Source organism: Achroia grisella, unplaced genomic scaffold, assembly GCF_030625045.1.
Source record: "Achroia grisella isolate CSIRO2021 unplaced genomic scaffold, CSIRO_AGI_Agris_v1 utg487, whole genome shotgun sequence".
Taxonomy (NCBI): Eukaryota; Metazoa; Arthropoda; class Insecta; order Lepidoptera; family Pyralidae; genus Achroia; species Achroia grisella.
This window is the reverse complement of record NW_026712891.1, coordinates 510,105-535,457: the sequence shown is the minus strand read 5'-3', so window position 1 is coordinate 535,457 and position 25,353 is coordinate 510,105. Positions and strand designations below refer to the sequence as shown.

The 25,353-nt window shown below is 30.2% G+C and overlaps 4 protein-coding genes across 7 annotated transcripts; 2 read left to right on the top strand and 2 right to left on the bottom strand.

The window, feature by feature from the left end:
- The first annotated feature begins 149 nt into the window (after positions 1 to 149).
- Positions 150 to 2,479, top strand: LOC131846006 (E3 ubiquitin-protein ligase RNF4-like). Of its 3 annotated transcripts, none has more exons than XM_059195204.1 (3): positions 150 to 177; positions 715 to 957; positions 1,712 to 2,479. In XM_059195204.1, the coding sequence occupies exons 2-3, from the start codon at positions 775 to 777 to the stop codon at positions 1,946 to 1,948; spliced, it is 420 nt and encodes a 139-aa protein (XP_059051187.1). In that variant the 5' UTR covers positions 150 to 177; positions 715 to 774; the 3' UTR covers positions 1,949 to 2,479. The 3 variants fall into 3 exon arrangements, with proteins under 3 accessions (XP_059051187.1, XP_059051188.1, XP_059051186.1); XM_059195205.1 differs by lacking the exon at positions 150 to 177 and adding an exon at positions 475 to 607 and having other exon boundaries at positions 1,715 to 2,479; XM_059195203.1 differs by lacking the exon at positions 150 to 177 and adding an exon at positions 475 to 607.
- A 1,746-nt stretch (positions 2,480 to 4,225) lies between these two features.
- LOC131845937 (zinc finger protein 687b-like) lies at positions 4,226 to 9,531 on the bottom strand. Its single transcript, XM_059195100.1, has 3 exons — positions 9,436 to 9,531; positions 6,758 to 6,900; positions 4,226 to 6,228 (listed from the first exon to the last, which is right to left on the bottom strand). Exons 2-3 carry the CDS (start codon positions 6,886 to 6,888, stop codon positions 4,422 to 4,424), a joined length of 1,938 nt encoding a protein of 645 aa, XP_059051083.1. The 5' UTR covers positions 6,889 to 6,900; positions 9,436 to 9,531; the 3' UTR covers positions 4,226 to 4,421.
- Positions 9,532 to 10,656: 1,125 nt separating this feature from the next.
- On the bottom strand, positions 10,657 to 12,974 carry LOC131845938 (cartilage-associated protein-like). Its single transcript, XM_059195102.1, has one exon. It carries the CDS (start codon positions 12,389 to 12,391, stop codon positions 11,300 to 11,302), a length of 1,092 nt encoding a protein of 363 aa, XP_059051085.1. The 5' UTR covers positions 12,392 to 12,974; the 3' UTR covers positions 10,657 to 11,299.
- Positions 12,975 to 15,013: 2,039 nt separating this feature from the next.
- Positions 15,014 to 24,529, top strand: LOC131845939 (cilia- and flagella-associated protein 161). 2 transcript variants are annotated; one of them, XM_059195104.1, is made up of 12 exons: positions 15,014 to 15,125; positions 15,626 to 15,715; positions 16,223 to 16,295; positions 16,664 to 16,826; positions 16,995 to 17,079; positions 17,377 to 17,535; positions 17,953 to 18,042; positions 21,480 to 21,642; positions 22,060 to 22,304; positions 22,711 to 22,869; positions 23,742 to 23,831; positions 24,399 to 24,529. In XM_059195104.1, exons 1-12 carry the CDS (start codon positions 15,066 to 15,068, stop codon positions 24,489 to 24,491), a joined length of 1,470 nt encoding a protein of 489 aa, XP_059051087.1. In that variant the 5' UTR covers positions 15,014 to 15,065; the 3' UTR covers positions 24,492 to 24,529. The 2 variants fall into 2 exon arrangements, with proteins under 2 accessions (XP_059051087.1, XP_059051086.1); XM_059195103.1 differs by lacking the exons at positions 21,480 to 21,642; positions 22,060 to 22,304; positions 22,711 to 22,869; positions 23,742 to 23,831; positions 24,399 to 24,529 and adding an exon at positions 19,012 to 19,173.
- The last annotated feature ends 824 nt before the right edge of the window (positions 24,530 to 25,353 follow it).

Sequence of the window (25,353 nt, the reverse complement as noted above, 5' to 3'; positions counted from 1 at the left end):
AAAATATCAAATTTACCAAAGTAAGAATGTGGATGATAGTTTAGTTACTATTTTAATTATATTATGGTACTTATACTTAGAATAGTATGGACAAGAGATAAAATATCATAGGGATAGCAATAAACCAAATAAAGGCTCAAAACCTATAACATACTTCGAAATTTCGAATTCAGATATGTATGTGTGTGTAATCTTTTTATTTCTTTATTTTTTCTTCTTTTGGTTCTGACGATTTCTGTCGCCATTAACCAAACATGCGGTGCTTCCTAACTCAATAGTAAATAAATCTATCAATCTCAATAGACTCAACACTCATTAGTCTTATCAAATATCGATTGAAATATTGATGACGAATGAATATTCATTAATTTTATTATGAATATTATACTCATTCATTCACTGTACTGACAAGTGACAAGTGATAAGATTAAAAAAAAAGTTTTGTTTAACGTCAATCAATTTAAAAATACATATTTTCCGACATGAAGTGTTTTATTTTATTAATTTATTTTTATGTTATTTAATAATTACCTTATTAAGACTTAAACATTCTAACTATACTTTTTTATTTCATATACAAACAAAATAAACTTTGAAATACTTACCGGTATTAAATATCTTTTTATATATACATTTTTTATTCTGAATTTCATAGTTTTTTTTAATGTTTATTTCTTTTGTATGTATAATATAATGAACTGTTTTTTTTTTCAGATTCATTATTATCAGAATCGTTGTCAATACCACTAATATTGCACAATATTTTTTTCTAAAATGACTAGTGGCGATGATTTTATTGATTTAACGGATTCTTTCACTTTAGTTGATCATTGTGCTCTATCAAATGTAGTAATAGACTTGGATACTGATGATTCATTTGTCAATTCCCCTGTGAGTAGAGAAGGCAAAAAAAGAAGACATACTACTTCGAAGACATCATCGACAGTAAAAGTAAAGGTAATTATATTTTTTACTTTATAGCTACACAGTTTTTTATATTATTTCTCACCTACTTACCTATGGCACCAGTGGTGTATCACCGGATGAGAATGATGGAGTCAGACCAGTCATCTCATTATGGCAAATTCCACTGATATTATTCTTAATGGTTTTAGGAAGGGCCACAGGGAAGGGAAATAGTGATAGGGTACTTTTCTAACAATGAAGTCATTCAAGTCTACTACTAACAATTTCCTCCACCCAACATTGCAATAAATAAATAAATAAAATTATATCATTGTTTTAGTTGTAAGTGATATAAATTTGTAATTGTATATTCAAATCGAATTGTAATATTCCTCCTCAGTAATATTGAGTACACAAAATCTCTAATAATAAATAAACCCCATACATAATAATTATTATAAATGTATTTCAGCAATTTGTATGGGTAGAGTGAGAATATACCCTCTGAAATTATTTCTGAAAGTGTTATGAACTTATTATCTTTTTCTTGCCTGATGTAAGTCTTTTATAGCATAGTAATTGTCTCTTGCTGAGCTCTTGCAAATAGTAGTATTTATTGAAACAACAAAGTCAGTCTACATGAATTCAATTTTGTAATTAATTTTAAATACATATTCATCATATTCATATTACATTTGGGTATATATTCTCATCATGTCACTTGTAACCATATTGTTCTCTGTATATATAATAGACCAATGTCAATAAATACAAACAAAAATACATTTTTGTTTCTATGTTTCAGAAGAGTATATCTTCTAATGTATCTACAAAACAAGATAGTGAGTCTAAAAAATTTAGTGCTTGTCCTATTTGTTGGGATGAATTAGGTAATAACCCACTAGCGTCAACAAAATGTGGTCATGTATTTTGTTTGAAATGTTTGGAACAATATCTGAAGATTGAGAAGAAGTGTCCTACTTGCAGGCAAGTGTTGAAAGGAGCAAATGGATATCATCCTCTGTACCTAAATCTAAATTGAATTAACACTACAAAAAATGTGACAAGTATTTCAAGACACAACTAGTGTATGGTAATTTTTTCATACAATTCATACCTGTCTATACACTCGGTTTACACTTGAAGATTCAAGTTATTTGTTGCAGTGGCATCAAATTGAATCCTTTATCTTATCATGTGTATTTCAAAAGTACAATTAGACATTCGTTTATGAGATCTGCCATGAAAATGCAATTAATATTAGTATTAATTAAAATTTCATGGTTAATGAAGGAACTAACTGACATTGTTATAAATTTATTCTGGAATAACAGTACAAAACTGTATTAGATTAAAATCAAAATTAAGATTAGAAGAACTGACTTGATTTGGATGCAAAAATTATTAACATAATAACTTTAGGAATTTCAAACAACACAATCTGAGCTAAGTTAATATTATGTTTAATTATTTTGTAACATTTCAAATCCATTGACAAACATTTATATAATGTATGGTTATATTTGACAGCTTTTGTGCCCATGCAGTTTTGCACACTGCATAATTTCCAGTGGTCACAGGTTTGATTCCTTGCACAATGCAAACATTTATATTCATGAGTATGAGAGATTGAATTGCTCTGGGTGTTTTCTATGTATCTACAATTTAATAATAATAACCTGAGATGACAACTCACACCAACATCTAATCCCAAACTAAGCAGACCTTGTGTTATGGATACTAGTCAATTGATACAGATACTTAAGAACATTATTTTTTTGAAAATTCATACCTAATAGACATAGAAAACATCCAATTGAAGTATTTATCTATAATACACAAGCTCTGTTTTGCAACTAGATGCTCCTGTGCATCCAGTAGGTACCTGATGTAAATTATTTTTAGGAATACTTATGTTTATAAAAAACTGAATTTAATACATTTATTTATGTAAGTATTGACACTAATATTACTGTCATATTTTCCTTATTAGCCATCTGTATCATAATATATAAATCCTAAATACAATTGGAAGTAGTAAATTATCAAATATATAGGATCATATATTATGTATATATTTTGGTATCATGAACAGACTTGAAACTAGAATTAATCTCATTAGTCTATAAGCTACATAACAATATAAAACTTTATTACAACATCAGTAGTTTCACAAATTAACAAATTGATATAACTATGGTCCCATATATTTGACAGTATAACAATCTTAAAAAGAGAACTGTAAAATAAAATACCCTGTTTCAATAATTAAGCTATTGATAATAATAAATAAGTTTTCTATAATGTTGTGTTTATGTAAATGAGTATTTCTCTGCATAAAACTTACAAAATTATTCCTATGCAAAACTACGGTTAAACAAAAGATAGGTTATGTGTGTTCTCATGAAAGATCCTGTCTTTACTTCAAATTTCTTAAATATCCGTTCAGATGATAAGTTGTGAGAAACAAATGTACAGACATACTTTCACATTTAGAGTATTAATTTTTATATAATATCTATTAGAGATGTAATGATATGTCTACACTTCAAATCATCTAATTATATCTACTGTTTAATAGTGTTATACATGTACAGCATAAAACATAGTCTATTTACATCCCATGGGATTACTAGTTTCGAGCACAAGTTAAAATTATTGATAATAATTGATTTATGGAAATCAAAAAGCCATTAGAAATTTTCCAGATGTCGCCTATTAGAACATATATACATATAATACATAAGTATTGGACGCTAAACAAAACCAGAAACTATCAGACAACACAGAAATCTTAGAAGCTCATGAACAATTACTTGGTTTACCTCAATTATGTGGATATTACCGAAGAAGGTAGTCTATGGAGTATATATTGAAAAAAATGTGTAATCTTTTTTTCTACTTTTTAACTATCATAGCAATCTCAATTTTGCTATGATAGTTAAAAAGTAGAAAAAAAAGATTACACAGAATATTATATGACCATGAACAACTTGTGAATGACTAACAGGACTACAAAATTTTGGGCATATCTATATATGCCGAAATAATAATTAAACTGCGTTTGAATTTGAATCTCTAGCTGACGAAGCGGCAATATAAACATCTAAATATCTATTTGAAATGATACAGTTCACTGATTTGAAAATAGAATTTAATCTTTAATATACCTATATTACCACAGAACAATTAAGTATATAGAAAGATACTAATGAAACTATTTAAAAATTATTGCCAACACGCACAACAAGTCCTCATATTTGTTCATAAATTTAATTATTGGACTACATATCCAACAAAATAATATTGTGTTTATAAATGTTTTAATTAAATTAATGTGACTTTGCTCAAATGCAGTACAGAATATGAGTAACCCGCGCGAACTAACACGCAGATCGAGGTACGAGTTTAACGCAGTTATGGCATTCGGTTACTATTTCTATCTTTATTTGTTCTTTGTATATAACAACAATTTTAATAATAGGAAGTATATTAACATGAGGTTATCTGTAACGTTAGATATTGGTATTATTTTTAGTAGTATTTTTCAAAAGAAATGCCATGCCATGCACTCTAAAGTGTTTTTCTAAGTCATCAAGATTATCAAACTGATCTCTGCAAATTCTACATTGATTATCATTTAATGGTTTCACGAGATCAGTATTGTCTTGATATTTGATTAATGCATTTTCGTTATAGCATTGTTTATGTGTTATGTATTCATCTGCATTAGCAATGCCATGTTCTACTAGCAAGTGAGTGGAAAACGATGGTTTCACGACAAAACTTTGTCCACACTCCATACACTGATATGCCATACATGGGTCTCTATGACTCACCATATGAGTTTCAAACAATGCTTTAGTTTTAGATATATAATCACACTTACTGCAGGAGTAAACAGTATTATCCTTGGATACAATTATATCGACAGTAGTATTTGACGGTGTGTCGTTAGAGATTTTATTGTTTGTGATTATCATTATCTTTGTTCTTTTAGGTCGCTTCTTTTTCATTGGGTGTTCTTTAATTTGCTTCTTCTTTTTAAATAGTTTTTCTACATCAGTGCGCTCCAAAACTATTTTAATGTCGACACATTTGTGTTCTTTGTGATTAAAGGCATAATGTTTTTTTATCTCTGCCCAATTTTCAGAAATTTTATTTTCACACATATGACACTTTATCTCAGTTCCTATGTTTTCATTTAGCTTAGCAATACTTTCGGAATTTGTGATCCCTAAAGAACATTTGTATGGACATTCGTTTGAAAGAACTGGTATTTCTTTATATTTACATTTGTATGTGAAACTTCTTTGACATCTTGAACATTTTTTTACCACGCGGAATATTTTGTTTTGTTCTGCTTTATCTCCGGTTTTATGGTGGACAAAAGACAAATATACATTTCTAACTTTTCCAGTTGGATTATGATTATTCAGATGGTGCTGGAGCAAATGCGAGACATCTTTAAACTTATCGCCGCATCCCCAACATGGGTATATAGTGGTATTGACGTGAGTCTTCAAGTGATTATCCATTTGATTGTGCAGCACTAGTCTACCAGGACACATTTCACATTGATAGAATATTAAGGCTTTACATTCCAAAGCATGTGTTTTTAAATGTTTACGTATAGTCTGCTCATTAAAGCACGCTACAACACAAAACTGACACTTGTATACTTTTTTAAGATGGTCTTTTTTCATGTGCTCTTTGAAAGCGTTGGGATGAAATAAATTACAACCCGCTATGAGACATTTGTATCTAGCAGTAGCTCTCATCATTTTGAAACCATCGCAGTCATGATTATATGGATAGTGTATGGCTTTATTTGATAAACTGATACCACATTCGGGACAATAATATGGTGGCGATTTCAAGTGTATACGAAGATGTGCTTTTAAACCACATATTGTAGGCATTGCAAATAAACATACAGGACACGTATAAACTTCATTTGTGAACTGCATATAATGTTTCCCTCTGTCTTTATACATTACTCCTGTGACAGTAATATCAGTTTTGCATTCAAAACACGAATGGTTGATTTTTTTCTTTGCTTTATCAGATTGTGAAGGTTGTTGAGAATTACCCTGATTCGAAACATTGGTAGAATCAATCCGAAAATAAATTTGGGGTAGAGGCTCTAATATCAAATCACTAACATTAATTGTTGCAGTCTTGAATGTGTGTGATCTTATGTGTGCGAGTAAATTACATCTGTTGAAAAAAATCATCACGTTGTTGCATTGACGACAAGTATATGTTATTTTGACTGATTTGCGCGATACGTGTTGTTCATAACTTGATTCAAAGACAAATCTGAAACAATAGTTGTAGAATGGTTAAAAAATGAAAATGTGTATATTACTATTGAATTATCAGATCTAAAAGTTCATATATCTGTCTTATCCGGTCCCCCTTGTAATCCTACATAGTCTATTATTTATTACTGAATATTTTTTTGACAATATCCTTCAGAGTGCATATACGTACATACATATATAACATAGAATCTTATCACTGGATCTGTAATTTGTTGGATTACAAGATACTCTTTTGTAAAAAATTCCGGACTATAGGGACCGTTAGGCAGCACTCTATAATTCAACAAATTCGATGGGCCGACACTGCCCTGCAAAACGTTTGTCGGATAACTGGGGGTCCAATGTACTTATATTTAACAGCAACAACTACTAAAAATAATGTTACTACAATGTTTCAAGGAGGCGCATTAATTAGTCGGGGTAGTAAACTAGGGCCAAGAGGTTCTCATTTACTAGCTTTCTCTATATTATGCTATTGATCTATCTACATGTTACTAAAGCATAGCAATAATAATAATAATAACCTATCACCACAGTCATTGCACGCAAAAGTTTTATAGCCGCTTGTTGGTACAGGTATCGCGTAATGTGGGGTAGCTCGGTAAAATAAAAGATTTTTAATGCTATATTGCTCATCAATTGTTTCATCCGCCATGTTGAGTTTTATCTGAAAAAAAAATTTCATACATTATTATCCTAGTTTTAGGGTTAATGGACATGGATAACAACTATAAATTAGATATACCTAAATATACAGAATGGTTAGCACTACAATTCAGTACCAAAGAGTTGCAATGGGAGAAAAAAGTGGGTGTGGGGGGGGAAGGGTGGGTGTCTAGTGGAAATTAGTGGATTAGGTTGATACCCATCCGGTCGCCCCTGGAAACTGGTTATATCAGCACAATGGGTTAACAGTTAACATTGTCTTGGGAGACAAACCTACTCCTACTTATTTATGACGGGGGAAGGGGATTGTTAGTACTGTAGCACGGCAGAGCATGGTACGGCATCCACACAGTTCCCCCTGAAAACCATAGTGATAAATTCTTGGTGAATTTGTTACAGTGGACCACCTAACCTAACCTCATCCTCTATCTACTGGTGCGCCAGCGTAAACCGTTAGCGCAGGCGCAAGCATAACATTATCATTCAGTGAAAAGAAAACTTTGATTGATGATTAAATTATAACAAACATGTTGTTTAACAAAAATAATTTCAATAATTGCCGCTGACATTTTACCGGGCGCCCCTATTGCCTTAACGTCTGTATGCGGCGCAGCGCGGCCCTAGTGCCTGGCCAGCGTATAACATTGGCGGAGGTGGTTGTACCACTCCACATTCATTCGTAAAAAATCTGTTGGCGATATGCAGCGCTGTGTAGTTGTAAGTATATCTTATATATAAAATTCTCGTGTCACAGTTTTCGTTCCCATACTCCTCCGAAACGGCTTGACCATTCTCATAAAATTTTGTGAGCGTATTGAGTAGGTCTGAGAATCGGCCAACATCTATTTTTCATACCCCTAATTGTTAGGGGTAGTCCACCCCTAAATTTTTTATTTTAATTTTAAGGCAAAACAACGTTTGCCGGGACAGCTAGTAACATATATAATTTACGCGCAAACCACATAACATAATAAAAATTACGTGTCACGTTGTTTGTCCGCGATGGACTCTAAGTCTAAATTACTGAACCAATGTCAAATTTGACTTGCACATGGTGTGCAATTTGATCTAATTTGAAAGATAGGATAGCTTACATCACAATTTATAGTCGCAATATTATTTAACCTTAGCCACAGCAACGCGTGGCCGGGTCTGCTAGTTAAAAATAATTCCCAACTTCAGAAACTGATGTTTTTAAAGTTGGATTAATAATACGAATGTGCAGATATTAGATAACAAGTGTTTATTCTATTCATAATTTACATGAAAATACTTTAAAAATAGCAAAAGAGTTAATCTATACTACTTTACAATGGATTTTCTTTCGGTCAATTTAGTGCTAAAACCAAAAGTACATTTAACTATACCAGAAATTCGATCGTAGACTAACGCAATTAACTAGAATGTACTCCATGTTATATAATCTAGATTTTGAAATTTACTTAACTGAATAGATGCACATGTTCAAATGTTATAGTGTGTGTGTGCGCATTAAAGTTCACGGATGTTGAGAGTTGCCAGCACTTTACTAAAATTATCTTAACGCATTATTCATATCTCATATGTAATTATCAAAAATATAATAATAATGTAGACATAATTAAATTATTTTCAGATAAAAATAGCTGCATAGTCTGTAAATTTGTGTATAATCTACTGTAGTTATATTATCTAGATTTAATTTTAGTAGTGTCTACAAGCCTTGTTGTTTATATTTTAAACTCAAGGGAATTTGCTTTCTTCGTCTTATTCTAATGGCGTGGACCAGAACCTTAGCTTGCCTATACAGCTTCCACAAACAAAAGGCTACGCTATAAAGCAGCTGTAGTCTTGTCTAACGGATACGGCTTTAGTCTGAGGGCACATCTAGGAGTACGAAACATGGTTCAGGCTCAGTACATTTTCAATCACAGTTGGACAGTCGGATTGATCTACCCTCCCTATAAATACTTATCGATAATGAAAACTCGTTTTAAAGGTAACAAATACTACCTAAGTAAATATGTTCTATTATTTAAGAAATAATAATAAAAAAAGAATAACGACAACGACATTCTAATTACGAAATTACGATTATTAACTGACGTATGTTTAAAATTTGCTGGTTGCAATACAGGGAGGCAATTCAGTTTGGATTTATTTTTCTTGAGGAATAAGTTGTCATGCGTACTAAATATATGTAAATATACCATATAACTTATAATACTACAGGTATGTAAGACTTAACTTCAAACTTGAACACTTATTTAAATACACCATGACTACAGACGTGGGTTAACTTTATAATGGAAACATTAGCCTTAAACTAAACACTAGCTTCAATCTATAGTCCACCACTGACTGTCCATATATTTCTAGCGACGAGAAAAACCTTTATATAATAACTTCGTATATCATAATTTACCAGCAATGATGGAAAATCATAATGATATGGCAATACTATATAGTTCGGTCAAAAATAATTTCACCTCGTTTTGATTAATGTATAAAATATCGTGCTTTCTACACTATTTATATATATATATTATGTACTTACTTATAAGTGCAATAATAACTACATAATCGTCCACTTTTGATCGTATTAATATAAAAATATTAGCACGAGTTATTCACGCACTTTGACAGCAATGAAATTGAGAACGTCCTTTAGTGAAAATAATAAAGTATCGCCATTATAAAAAAGTAATAAATGTTACCATTAATAAAAGAAATAAATTTCAACTGATTAAAATAAAAATTGAGTTAATACTGTTTTCATTTCTTAATATTGTGAATTATTTTTCAACTTTTTATTCTGTAGCCGTTACTATTTTCTCTAAAATTAGCAGTATGATATTGTAAAAAACATCAATGAAATCTATTCCATCTTTTTATCAGTAATAAATTTATAATTATTTTACAGACATAAGGCATACATGCATAGTACTCATAACTTTGTTCAGTCAAGTCAAAAATCAAAATGTTTTAAAATTTTATAAAATAAATGTGACTTCTTTTTTGTGCTATTTTGTTATTAACAAATGTCATTGTTCATTTAAAAAGCTCTAATATACTTTGCATAATATTGCTGTATAACTATTATTCGGTATTAATACTAAGCATTATTAACGCAACCTTACCGAAAAGTGTTGTGTGTCGTTAAATTAAACTGTCAAATATTTGTTGATGGTAATACTAAGCACCAGCGCTGGTTTGTGGGGCGATACGAGTAAAGTTTTAAGTAGCAGAACATATCATTTTAGAGGTCTAAGAGCAAATAAAACAATGTTGTAATAACACTACAGTAGCTAAGATCAGCAATAAAAGTTAAAGATTACATAAATCATTAAATTTTGATATCATCATTTCAGACTAATATGACATTGAATATAAATATTGTTCTTGGCCCCATAAGCCACATTGCAATGTTTTCACTTGGCTGATATTGAAACAGTGATATCAGCTGTTTAAATCGATGTCAGGCAGGTACATGTTAATATGCTGCTATGGCACTAGCACAGTAGATTAACATAAATTCATAGCACTTAGACCATTGTGGCAGTTCCACTAGAAACGGAACACAATGGTTTATAGGACGTAGGGGGATCGTAAGGAGTAAAGTAGTCTTTATAGAATAGGTCCATTTATGAGATATAAATTCCATCTCAAAGCGGGCAGTTTTAGGAATTCATATAATCGGTAATGACAATCACTGGATATTATTTTTGGTACATAAGAACAAATTTTTAATAAGGTACTAAATAAAAAAGAGTTTAAAACTTAAAATATATTAGACATATTTGGTCTTAGACAATATAATATGGCACTTAATCTTCTTCTTCACGTTAAATAAAAAATTGTTCGAAACTTAAAATATAATAAGCATATTTGGTCCTAGACAATATAATATGGCACGTCATCTTCACTAAATTTACAATCGCTGATAACAATAGTCTTGGAGTCTGTAATATTTAGTTAAATTATACAAATATATTTAAAAAAATTACAAATTATTAGTTTCAATTTTCTAATCACATTCCATGACAACAAAATTAATGGAAATTTTGTTATAGTATTAGAAACAGCAGCCTGGTGACACTATAAATTTGTTATGAAAACAATGTTTGCTATTTAATAAAAGTTATTAGGTACATCAACACTGGCATATATACTAGCTACATATGTAATCTTTGGTTAAATTACACTACAGTAAAATATTAAACAGATAATTTTGAAATTATCTCCAGAGAAGGCACATATTTATAAAATTTACATTATTACATAAGTGTATTGCTTTTTATTTTTATAATATTTTGGTATATCTTTTTATATCTACATTAAGTAATTTTCCCTTAGGAATTACATTAAGTAATTTTCTACATCGGCAGAATTTTGATTACTATAGTATACAGAATTTTGGTTTAGGAACCATTATAATAGTGATTGTATCCTTGATCAAACAATTTCAGAAGTTCCTTTTCTTGATTATCACGCTTTAAGTAATTAATAATATCAGCATTTTCAATGAAATCCTCAGACTGAACTAGAGTGCTATATATTTCCTTATTATGTAGCATGTCATCATCATCAGGCATTAAAGCTAAATATGTAGCTGTTGACTTAGCAGCCTTTTTAAAATCATTTAAATGATAATAACATATTTGTAAATAGTTCAACATGTCTGCCAGGAAGTGCACACCTGAGTCATATTCTATTAACTTTAGATTATTTTGACAACTTTGCCGACACTCTAAGTATGATACTATGTAATTAGACATCACTATAATGAGTTCAGATTGTTCCTCCTCACGTTTTGATTGGTGTTCACATTCTACTCTGCAGTTTTCTTCCCAAAATATATACTCTAAAATAGCTTCCTCTAGATTATCAATAGTCTTATCCCAGATGCTTTGCTTATAAAAGTTTAAGGCTCTGTCAAATAATATAGCATAGTGTTCTTTTTCCAAATCCACTACCTCTTCTCTTTTTACACTTGGTTTATTTAGATAAGTCTGCAAATGTTGCTTCATTTCAATATCGTCAGGCTGTAAAGCGAGAAAAGTTGCAGCAGCTGATGCTGCACTTTGGACATCATGAGTTTGATAGTAACATACATGCAAGTACTGATATGGTTTTCTGTTTTGCATATTGTGTAAAATAGTAGTAGAAATATCACTGTTTAAATTATTATTTTTAAATTCTTTTTCTTGGCACTTATATAGACAGTGTCCTCTATTGAAAAGTACTTCATATGTTTTTAAATCATCATGAAGGTCATTTAAAACAGGTTTCTGATACTGATTTTTACACTTTATTCTGCAGTTGATAATAATAGTCTTGTAAAGTTTGAACAAATATAAGGATTCTTGAAACCACTCTGTACACTCTTCCCAATGTTCTTTTGAGTAAGCTTGATAACCTTTAATGTATGTTTCATCAACTGAAGATAGATTATAACTGTCACTAAACACTACTTTATGTATGACGAAGAATAAAATAATATATACAGACATAATTTTATATTGAGTTTTATAAAATCTATATGAGATGTAATTTTTTTGTTCGAAGTTATTGACACACACTGCTTTATTAATGTTATATCAGCTGTCGATTATACTCTGATTGATAGCTATTTATTATAGTGTATATGTATATATTAAAATGACATAACTATAATAAAAACAGAATATTTAAGATTTTAAGACAATAAAAACTATGAACAATATTATTACTATATATAACTATGAATAATATTATTTTAAAATTAAATTTAGAACTTATAGTTAGAACAAATTACAAATAAATTTTGATTAAATCGAATCAGTCATTTAAAAACGAATACAATAAATTTTAAAAAGAAAAAGGAAACAACTTAGAACAAAAATTAATCAAAAATATTTTTTTTCTTTTTGCTAGAAGGCTTGTGTTGCCTACTATACCACAACAGGAAACAAAACGGGACAATGGAAAGAAACGGCTAAAATTTTGAAATTACTTGTATTAGTAATAATGGATTGAAAGTTTATATATATTGTACTGTTATTATAGGAACCGTAGGAGTTACTTGCTCAGTAATTGTAACTAATAAACGGTAGTAAACATCAGGGTAAATGGAATGTTGCCAGATGTTTATATGGTATTCCCCCTAATTGAATCCATTGCATTATTAATTGCCATGAAATGTAGTTTTTTTAAGAAAAATTTTGCCAATAAAAAACTGTCCACACTTTTGTAAAGAATAAAGGCCTCGTGTTCTTGTTTTGTTTTGAGTATAATTAAACTTTAATGAGTTTATGAAACTCATAATCAGCTCTTCGGCGGGCTGTATCAGAATTTTTTGTTTGTTTTTGGAATAAAGTTTGCATTTTTGGTTTTTTAAAGCCAATTTGGACAATACTAACCACCTTATGCTATATAAACTTTTATTTAATACTCTCCCTGTTACAAAATTGTTTCCCCTAGCACTATGAAATACCTTCACAATTGGGGAAAACTACAATCCTGGTATCACTGCTTGGTGGTAAGTGTTTCCAGATTAAAACTAAATTAGATATTCATTCATTCATTCATATACTTTTGTTGGTGGAGTTCTTGTCACTTTCTACGATCTTCCATCATATTCTTTAAGCCTTGATACGACACGACTTTAAATCTGACTTTAATTTGTTTGATGTAACTGATAAAAAATTAAATGGATTACATTAATGCACATTTTCTTTGTAATATTTTTTCCATTTGAATGATATAATAATATATAATTATACACAATTAGAGATTTAATTAAAGATCAGGAGAATTTCAGATTCAGAGATGTCATGTTGGCAGTATTGTCTTTCAGTTCTAGTTCTTAGGTACTGTGCGAAGAAGCAGTGAGCAAATAATCACTATTATAAATGAACTTTTTAAAGCTTTATCGATACATTACTGGGAGCATTGCCGACTGATTTTTAGCGGTATTTTGTAATATACTAAAATAGATAAAGATTTAGATTATAGCGATAGATTTTGATAACTTTAGATCTATTTTAATTATTTTTTATCTGGTTTTATTTTAATTAAAGTAAACTTAAGTAATTTTGGGCATGAAATTTAACAGTCGGAGTTCGCCCTCACGATTTTAATTTTAAGTACAAAATAACGAAAAAAGATAATATAGGTAATGTTTCTTTTTTCGAACTATTATTCATAATGTTTTTGCCCACAGCAGATCTTTGGACTTTCACTAGATGAAAGTAGCAGGAGGAAAGGGCAAAGAGCACTCAAAACCCGCGAAAGGACTTATGGAGCGACTGTAGGCAAACTTGTGCTTGACGGATACAACTAGTTTGAGTGCACCTCAAAAGGTTCGAAATTCAGCTCAGGCTGTTGTAATTTCTATATCTGTTGAAATGAGACAGGTTGAATGGGCTTACAGTATCGCAATTTTTACTACAGCGTATGTTTTAACTTGTGTTACAGACCAAATTACAAATAGGTAATTATTGGTTAATAATAACTGTTATTATCTAAATAGAAGATAATTAGTATGGCGAATTACTTGTTAGCGATAGGAGTTTAATCTACAAAATTAAAATAATTGTTAGTGACTAAGATTTTTTTATTTGTCTCTTAGTACACACACATTCAGGTTTAATTACAAGTAGATAGTATATATCTATATAGAATATTTTGACCAATGAAATATGGGTAATCCTGCATGTTTGTGCTACAGAAATACAAAATGATTCATAGCTCAACGTGGTGAATCACTCGAGGAGCAAACCACTGATTTTCAGCAAAGTCTACATGTGAATGTCCTATTTTAAAATATCTGTAGCTAAATATACGATAACTAAGTATATAAAATAGGTAAATAACAAAGGAACTTGCATTTGAATTTACATATTAGAGTACCAGAATTTTATTCCCTTGTGGGTAAAATTAATCAAAATGCTTTCTTACCTATATGCCAAATTTCAGTTTGATCCGTCCAGTGGTTTGGGCTGTGCATTGATAGATCACTATGTCAGTCACCTTTGAGCTATATATATATATATATAGATATTATTCTTAATCAATGGATGATTAAGTAGGTTTCTTTTTTTTATTTTATATCTATATCAATCTTTTTGCTAAACTTGGTGTCTATGGTTGACAAATAGAGGTAGATAAAATGGAATATTAAATTTATATTAGTAATCGTTTATCATGAGTTATAATAATTCAGTTTTGATTGGAAACTGGAGTGAAGAAAGACTTAAAAATGAGGTATGTATATCTATACATTGTATCTAGGTATATATCTGCAATCAAATATTGGTCATTACCTAAAAGGTATTTAGGAATAGTCGACTAGGTAATAACTATAGGTACATATCTACTAATATACAAAGCCAAAGAGTTTGTTCATCTGTTAGTATAAATACATTTTTCTCTGAAATATCGGATTTGAAAAACCATTAATTAAGTTTTGAAGATTGTAAGTAACGTAGTAAGTGAGTATATATTTCTTTTAAACCTCTTAAGAGACTTCTAAATATCATGACATTAGAAGTCGAGCAAATAAACGTTAGAATGGTCACCAATCTCTAGCAATCTCTACGTTCTCGTACAGATTTACGAAATGACACTAGATTCAAGCTCCACTATTTCTGGTCGATTAGCATATATTTAGCATTATACATAGCGAAAGATAAACGAACTTAGATATACGTAAAATTAAAAACATTAAAAAATATATACGATTTTTTACTCTTTATTATTTACAGTCCGAGTTCAAACTTTTTTTGCGGAAACGAGACAGGCGAGAATTGCTGCTTCAAAGGTCGCGAACATTGTTCAGTAATTTACTGAAAGAGGTACAAAAAATGTTTACCTCTTTCTTATAGGTATAATTTATTTAAGTTTTACAACGCACACATATAGTTATTAAGCAAATAGAAATTATGAAACTGTAGGTACTCCAATAATATTATCGAGGAAGACAGTATCACGTTGTGTAAATGGTAAGAGCTGATCAGAGGTAAGCATACTTCTGATCAGCTCTTACCATTCTTCAATTTTATTATTATCATATATGCTTGACTTTCATACTAAAATGTCATGTTTTTTGAGAAACTAGCACAAACATTTGGGAGTACTAAACATAATCCAGAGCATATACCGAGCATAGATAAGTTATATTTTAAAGTGACCAATAATCATTAAAATACTTAATATTACTTTTTAGCTTTTGATACGCGTTTTAGTTTTTTTAATATTCTTGTGAGGAATTATGAAGTGACAAAACGTTATTTTCTATTAGAAATTATTATAATATAACGTAGTTATTCTTGAAAAATAAATATCGAATTATTATGTTTCAGAGGCCTCTGGCAATAAGCGGTACCTTTGTGTTGTTCGGATTTAATGTTCAATTAGTGGCTTCAGATATGCCAGGTGGTTTATGTTCAACTATACATACTCGTATCTACCTATAATCAATCTATATTTTAACTAATATATCTATGGTAATAATATGGTTATATTATCTTATGTAAGTAAATATAATATTGAACGAAAGGGAAAATAATTTTCAAATATTCACATTGTTTCTAGGAAAATCTTGCACGGTTTTACTATCTACATTTAGAGCAAAATCTGTATATACTACATATACAGATATATATAGTATAAATATAAATAAATGTCTAAAAAAATTAGAATTAATCTTGTATAGATGTATACCAATATACGCGCTTGATATAAAATATCTATATCTAATAAATTTCTACATTAATTCATGCAATTGTTTCCGTGCACTGTAGCAAAGTTAAGAAGCGCGTGTGGTAAATCACAGTATGGGCTTGCAATGTCAAGCCTGGTAAGCGAGAGGCAAGTAGACTATATGCAGAACATTAATGATGGGTGCCTCATGACTCTTTCACCTATCACAACACCATGCTGCCGAAACACCTTCGTAATACTCAGGTTGTGTCATAATATGTATTTTCATTATTATTTTCTTTATTATCACACAGTTTTGTAGAACCATCACACAGGAAAGTTGCCGATACCATATATTACTGATGACGCCAAACACAATTAGTGTTTACTTATGAATTTGTAATAGATAATATAAATTTCTTAATATTTCAGTACTAAAGACGAATCTACTCATGGTGAAAAAATGAACTATGGAGACGAATTCTTTCTCAGAGCTGAAAATTATGGAGATCCAGATGTAAGCAAAACAATGATTTGGATGAAGGTTGACGAGTCTCTTTTTCTTTTTGTTTCCTAATATATTATCTACTACTGTTATAATATCTAAGTAAGTGAATTAGTTAATCAGTAAAATTAAATTAAAATCTACGGTTTTTTTCTATTTTCATCAACTATATTTGTAAAATTTGCCATGTGAATTAATCAAACATGTTCTATTAGTAAGGGTAGTAAACGAGTTGACCATATAGTTTCCTATTGTATATTTTTGTAATGTGTAATTTGTTATGATGATTGTGTGTGTGTTCTTCTGCAGGCTGTTCCATTGTACGTCCGATTCACGCCGGAAGCAACGCCCGGCCCCGCAGACCATATGCCAATCAGGCTGAGTGCCACAAAAGACAGCAATTGTCGTTGGACTACCATGCCTTTATTGCCCGCTGACCGACTGGAACGACTGGGAAGTCCTGTGAAGGTTCTAAAATATATTATTCACAATTATTTCAATAAATTATACCTGTATCATAAAATTACATAAAAAAATACAAATGTCTATTTTTATAATCTAATGTTCATTTATTATACCGCGGCAGTAGTTTACAATATAAATTAAATACTAATATGTTGGCTTTAAGTGCTTTAACAATATCACTCATATTATCGTTATTATGTTACTTAAAGATAATGTAGGTAATTGATGATTGTCAAAGTTGGTAAACACTTGCAAATAAAAGGATTGTTACTGTTGTAACATAACAGAACGTATTATTTTAATTATTACAACTATGTAAAAAAGGAAAAGTACTTTTAATATTTTTACCTACTAAACGAGTAGGTAGGTATAAGCACAAATCTTACGTAAAAGTTACTTGCCTACATCATTATTTTTCAGACTGGTGCCAAGCTCATTGTGAAAAATTGCGTTGCTGATAAAAGTTTGTGCGTTATGAATCAGAATTGGATGCAAACATTTTTTGGTCCCGTAAGATATCTAAAAACCTGATGCTATCTTAAATTATTTACCGGATGCGAACTATTTGCTATATATACTATTTTATTTAACAAAGGAAGGAATTGTAGAATATCTAAATAGGAACTACAAACAGCATGTACTGTTATTAAACATATCGTATATAACGATGTAATGCGTTGTAGGGAGTAGAGAGATATTGTTGTAAACAATTTAATGAGTAGTTCTGTTATTAAAAAGCGACTGAATTTAGTAATCTTTATATGTCTATATTTAACAAGTACTCTTGCAGATACTTGGTTTTCGTCAAATTGATATAAACTGATGCGTTCAGAATTATCTTCGATAATAAAATAGTACAGAAATATAATATATATTAATATTATTAATTTACATTATAATACCTACCTAAAGTTTTGTACAACACGCCTGGGCAATTACTTACGGCTTACTTATTTCTAACGTGAAGTAGTATGTATTTTATTGTATTTTGGTAGGTAGATCTAGGATGTGAGTATTATACTCAGTATTATGTACTCACATAATATGTAGATCATAGCAGTTACAGTTTTTAAGTACCTAATATTATAGAGACATTGGATAGTTTTTAAAAAATCACGGAGCCACTACACTTATTCTAGAACCACTAGGAAAGAGGGGGAAAGGAAGGCCAAAGGACAGTTACATCAAGGCTTAAAGAGTATGATGGTAGATCGTAGAAAGTGGCAAGAGCTCCACTGACAAGAACGTTGCTCTTAAATTTATATATTGCACTAATTGTAGTCCGTAATTTAACCGTCGTCGAGGTTGTTTGCACTGCCTTTCACAATTAACTATTCATTTATCTCTATCACAATGCAGTAATGAGTAGGTAAATTGAATGCTTCACAGATAAAAGAGCAAATTTTCAAACAACAGTACAGAAATATAAGGTGTCCAGAGTATATACAGAGTATTTTACTAATATATTTGTAATTACAGGAATGCGGTATCACTTGTCGCAACTACATAGATATTCATAAAAGGTATACCGCTGAAAATATTTTCACTTTGGTGAGTGACGTCGAAACCAAGACTACGGACTGAGCAACAGAATTTTTACAACAATATTTTATACTATAAAATGAAATTAATTACAAGTACCTATGAAATGTATTAATAACTTTCTGAATACAATGTTTTGTATCCTATTCAGTTTCAGTAAACGTTCATTTCAGAACCTGCCTTTTAAGACCTCTTTGTGTGCCTTGAAAGATTGAAATTATTTTTAGAGTACCGACTCTCGTTATGGGTCCTTAACATAAGTTATTAATGTTTCATTTTTTTTATTAACAATCGCAATGCCACAGTTGGCTGCAGCTAGCTACCTTTACAGCTTCACCGGATTAAATTTATATACTGAGCAAGCATTTCTCTCGTCGTAAGACGAAAACTAAATGGCATTAAAATCGGTTAACAATTGGTTCAAACAGGAACTAGTTTTAAATTTCGTAATCTAATTAAACTAAATTAAATTTTCATTCTTATAAATTTAAAACACAATTGCAACCGATACTGATATTGGTAATATATAGATACATATAGATACAATATATAGATACATATATATAGATATGCAATTGAAATGAATTGCATTATTATCATCAGTTATTGAAATATAGCATTGTGGCGAAAGGATGTACGAAGGAATAAACCATACATCCTAATTTTTACTATTTTGCGAGACTTTAAAATAATATTTATAATAAATTGAAATACACAATGTCACGACTATAGAATCCATATTATCAACAAAATCATATTTCTATATAATATATAAAATTCTCGTATTACAGTGTTTATCACCAACAGCTCCTCTAAAATGGCTTGTCTGAACACGCAAAAATTAATAATAAGAATATTATTGATTTTTTGCGTGTATATTCAGTAGCTCTGAGAGTAGGACGTAAACTATTTTTCATATCTCTTAAGTATTAAGGCTCACAACAAAAAAGTATATTTATTTCATTTGTTAGACGATTCGCCATTAAAAATACATGCAATCCATAATTTTCACACCCTTCTACAATCAACACTTATTTTTTTACAGTGGTATTAGTACTTTAATAATTTTCTACTGACGGAGGTCATACTGATATTTATATATTCAAATGTATAAATATTTCAAAATAACTTTTGTCATTTATTGTATAATGCAAATAAAAATACATTATATCTATATATTTACATTTATATTGAGCCTCATACTTTATTAACAAACGTTTATTGGCTTATAGTGGAGCAAAAGTACGATTAATACAAAAAATAATTTTTATTTTGAGTTGTGACACAATTTGACCGAACGTAGGTACATTAATATAATGTCAAACGATATTGATAGAAGAGGATGTAATAATTTATGTTTGGTAACCATAATGAATATTTTTTACGGAGCGGTCCGGCTTTAATGTATTTTGATACATATTTAGCGGTTATGGTAGTACATATACTGCGATTTATGATTGGGATGTAAATTATATATATATTAAAAATAATAATATCTCAGGGCAATTTACACAGCGAAATCTAGTTCCAGGCTAAGAATAGCTAGTGTAATGGGTACTAGACAACTAATATAACTAAAAGATATATGTTTTTTGGAAATACATAATATACATGTTAAATATCTAGACCGACACAAACAATCATATTCATGCGTTCGAGGAGTCGAAGGTGCAACTAGCAGAAGCAAAGCGATGTGCTAAACCGCGAGACCAGTAAGGCCATTGATTTTATTTGTCCGGATATTGGATTAGTGTCAGATACAGATCATAATCAATATGACCGATCGTATCAGCTAATGTGGATATGCTCTAACCTTTGATTGTTATGAGGTAGGTAATACAATCTGTTTCTATAAGTGTGTATAAAATAGCCCAATGACAATAAATTTAATAATAATAAATGTATAAGTTGCGTGGAAAATATTATATTGGGTATATAAAAAAAGTAAATAAAATAACATAATGATGACATTGACATCGAGCGGTGTCGTGTCATTTCTGGAAAACTTCTATTGTAGTGTACACTTATTTGATCAGCTGAAAAGCGCCTTTTTTTAGAATTATTGTAATGTGTTTATTAGGTTTTTACTCATATAGAAAATCTAATGCATAAAATGTCTAAGATGGTCGAAGATAAAGAGATTGTTTATTGTAATCGTGTACTTCTCGGTAACTGGTATGAGGCGACAAAATTGGAGGAGGTGAGAATAATTTAGATTACAGTTTATTCTGCTCGGCTTAGATAGTTATCTAGTTAGTAATTCAGAATTTACCAAATTATTTAAGCTAAAGGTAATTTAGCATTATAGTTTTAAGATCGACGATTTAGTTGTTTTCCAAAGCTCGATGTGACGATACTTAAACGATACATTACTACAACCACAACCCTTGCTTTTATATTTATAGTACAAACTGAACATTTTCTTGGAGCAAATGAAAAAAGGAGATTTGATGTTGGCGCGTTTTCGCAAAATGTCAGAGAACTTAAATAAACCTACGATACTCACTCAGAGTTCTAGTACTATTGGGTTTGGAGCTAAGATATCTTTATTAGCACCACATGTACCAGGTATCTATTCTTGATGTAGTATTATATATTCAGTACAAATTTAATATTAAACTTTTGCATACCAATTCCAATTTCATTTCATATATATTAACAAAAAATATAGGTATCAATATAGGTATGTCGCCAATCTCCATATTCATACAAATTATTCATCAGAATTGTTTCTGCGGTACAGAGTGGTGACTTGACTATTCTGACCTATACCTATGTATAATAAATGCATTGTGTACTTAAGGTAAGGGTTCCTCCATATATATATATTTACTGTAATCAGTTGTCTAATACCCATAATATAAACTATACAGAGTCCAGAGTTGTAATTATTATTATCTAGGTACCTAAACATTTATTCGTTTATTAAAACAGGAAATTATGGCCTATTTTTTGTTAATAATGGTTTTACTTATACTCACACAGCGTCAGACTCGCCAGATCAAGACAGAAAAGGTTTGCTTCTGGGTGGACGTATATCGTCGAATGATATAAATTATTCCCAAGATTTGGAGGACGGTTGTTCTTTGGCGGGCTTCTCGGACTTGCAGCCAGCAGAGAGAAGCACCTTTATTATTACTAGTGCAGATTATTGTAACCGTGAGAACGAGTCGCTCAAATATAATCAAGAGTTCCTTTTAACATTATCTTCAACTGCCAAGAAAAAGGTAGTAAGTAGTACTGTCAAATATCTAAAATCTTTAAAACTATTTTTTATTCGCCTAATAAAACGATAATAGCATGAGCAATGATGAAATTATCTGACTTAAATATTGTTTTAAAATTAATAATATTTAATTATTGACTTTAAAACAAAATATAAGAAGAGCTGGCTTTGGAAAATAATTATTTATTACCTAACATTATACGAAAAGAAATATCATCAAATTGAGAAAATCTTTTTTGCCAGTCTGTTCAAAACGGTTAATAAATTACAACATTTGTGACCAAGGGGCAGAAATCCAATCATCGTGAGACACGCTATATTTCTTACAAGGGAACGAAATTCCATTCATGTCAATAAGCCCTTTTACTGTAAAATAGGTAGGTATTGGTAAAAGGTGCATTGTGTTTCAGCCGCTGTACATAAGGTACGATCCGAACCCGATTCCCGGTCTGTGCGGAATGTACCCTTTATACCTGAGTAAGCACGCAGTGTCGAATACACGTTGGCGCGTGTTGCCGACTCAAAGTCCTAATATTACCCGTTTTGAACAAGAAGGGAATCCTATTAATGTAAGATTTTCATTCTAATTACTATTACATATTGACTACACATAATATGTAATAATATCTAATGTCAGCTGCCAGATACTTTAAGTACTATAAAGAAGGATATATAGGTACCTAAATAATAAACAATATAAGCAATATTGTTCATTATGAGTAAGTAAGTATATTTCCGTAGTTTCCTCAAATATCATTCTTGCGAAAATGGTCATTAAAGTTATATTAAAATTTTGCCTAAGAAAAAAATATTAAAGAAATTAATATTGTTTTCAAGAAGGTACTTTTCAACTTTATTTCACGTCTATTAGGCACATTGTTGCAATGTTCACTGAAACGTCGAGCTGTAGCACTGCTTAGTGCTACGTCTCGACTGTGTTATTCTGATGAAGCTATATTACTGTAAAGTTTCATCAAAATCTGTTCATTAATTTTTATGCGTCCATACTATATCCTATCTAACCATCCATACTCACAAACTTTCGCGTTTATAATAATTTTATTTTGACATGTTTACTCTTCAAATTTTGAAAAATTAACGTAATATAATTTTTCAAAATTTGAAGAGTAAACATGTCAATATTTTGTTATATTATATTATATAATTCTTTTATTAACCGTGTAATTGTTGTTCACATAATATTTTTTTACCTGTTAAGGTTGCTTTCGATTAAGGTAAATGTGAAGGAAAATATCTGCGCAGTAGTACGTTACTTGTTTGTAAATGTCGAGCTTCTTTGAAGTCAAGATGAAAACAAATTATCTTCGTAATTAAATAATACAAAGCAGACTGACGACAAGAAAACGGCGAAATTCTCAAATATCACGCATTAAATTCATATTCGGGGGGAATTTAATTAACTGAGCGTCTTTATTTTCAGGTTAACACAGATGTCGTGATAAATCATTGTGCGACGAATGTTAATTTAGGAATAAACGTTGGCTGTTGGGCGATAGGATTCTATGGAAAAGTAATTTAACATAATAATTTGAAATTGTATTCCGAATTAGTTGATCATGTTAATGAACGTTTATTATCAATTATAATAATTATTTTTAAACATGTTTTGTACCTAAAAATATTATGATAATAAGGGCGGCTGCTACCTATATAATTAAAAAAATTTTCTTAAAGGTTTGTACTGTATTATAAATGTGATATATCTGTGGTGTGTCTGTCTGTTTGCTACCTTTTCACGACTAAGTTGAACGGCTCTTAATAAATTTGATATGGACATGGAGAGTATCACGTGGCTAAATATAGGCCACCTTTTATAAAAAAAAATAACAAAGACGCAGTGAACCAGTAGTTAGTAAATTTTTATGCAGGTAGTGTATCTTCAGAAATCTAATCTTTATTTAGATAAAATTTATTATAAAATTCATTCAACTACCTATGGCAAATTTTATTAATAATCTGTATTTATTTATTATTTTATAATGTTTATTAATTACTGTGTAACTGAAAGATATCTACAGTAGAACTCCTTATATTTATTATATAAAGTTCATCTAGTTAAATTAAAATTGTATTTCAGTTTTGTGTTCCTATTATGAAGACCTGTTTAGATGTTTACGGAAGAGAACAGCAGAACAATATTTGGCAAATATATATTCCGATAGCTAAATAGTTGCTCCAAAATATCATAAAAGTTTACGGAATACGTTTCTAGATAAAACATAAATATATATATTATATAATTTCATCAATGAACAGTGTTTAATTTCTGAAACAAAGTTAGAAATTAATTTTACGAAGGTTAAAATGTTATCAAGAGATCTGGAACGTTCGTTATTGTCCCGCCTCGTTGATTATACGCTTCGAGATCTAAGGGTTTCGAAGTTATTGCGTCTACCTTCGAGAACATGAATAAGTCATATCCTTCGTTATAAGAATTGCTGTAAAATAGCGGGAATATAGAACTGTTTTGACGGGAAACAATTTGTTCGTACTTTTATTACATAAACATGGTTGTCTCATATCATTTTCAAGTTTTAGTGATATTGGCTTATATTTGTGCCCTAAGGATTCCATTCCATTACCACAACTGTAATAATTTATGACATAATGGTCTTCTTGTGTAATCAAATCTGTAAGAGTATTTATTTAATGTTTGAGATGCTTAAATAACATGGATAATCATTAGGCAATTATCTATATAATTGTTTAATATCTAATTAGGAAACAGAACAATCTTTTATAATAAGTTCTTTATCCTCTTTTTAATGAACAAAGGTTCACAACGTTGGTTTCTGTGACGAATGTACATAGTTTAGATACTTTATTTCCTAATTAGAAAACATACGTATAAGACAGGCCATTGCGAATTTACTTGCACTCAAACTCGCTTCAACATTTTATACTCGAACATTCTATATAGTTGACTGGATTAACAATATCGGTCCTATAAAGAGGCAATTTCTTTGACTTTCAGATTATATTGTGCTGTTCAACATAGTGGAAGTTTCGTTAAAAATGAAATCTGCTGAATC

Bases quoted from the DNA above. Each gene is read 5' to 3' on its own strand.
- LOC131845939 (XM_059195104.1), top strand. From the start codon at position 15,066: ATGAGTTATAATAATTCAGTTTTGATTGGAAACTGGAGTGAAGAAAGA. The intron at 17,080-17,376 runs GTAAGCAAAACA...GTTCTTCTGCAG, and splicing joins AAAATTATGGAGATCCAGAT to GCTGTTCCATTGTACGTCCG. The intron at 22,305-22,710 runs GTAAGTAGTACT...ATTGTGTTTCAG, and splicing joins CAACTGCCAAGAAAAAGGTA to CCGCTGTACATAAGGTACGA.
- LOC131845938 (XM_059195102.1), bottom strand. From the start codon at position 12,391: ATGTCTGTATATATTATTTTATTCTTCGTCATACATAAAGTAGTGTTT.
- LOC131846006 (XM_059195204.1), top strand. From the start codon at position 775: ATGACTAGTGGCGATGATTTTATTGATTTAACGGATTCTTTCACTTTA. The intron at 958-1,711 runs GTAATTATATTT...TCTATGTTTCAG, and splicing joins CATCGACAGTAAAAGTAAAG to AAGAGTATATCTTCTAATGT.
- LOC131845937 (XM_059195100.1), bottom strand. From the start codon at position 6,888: ATGGCGGATGAAACAATTGATGAGCAATATAGCATTAAAAATCTTTTA. The intron at 6,229-6,757 runs GTTATTATTATT...CTATTGTTTCAG, and splicing joins TGCAATGACTGTGGTGATAG to ATTTGTCTTTGAATCAAGTT.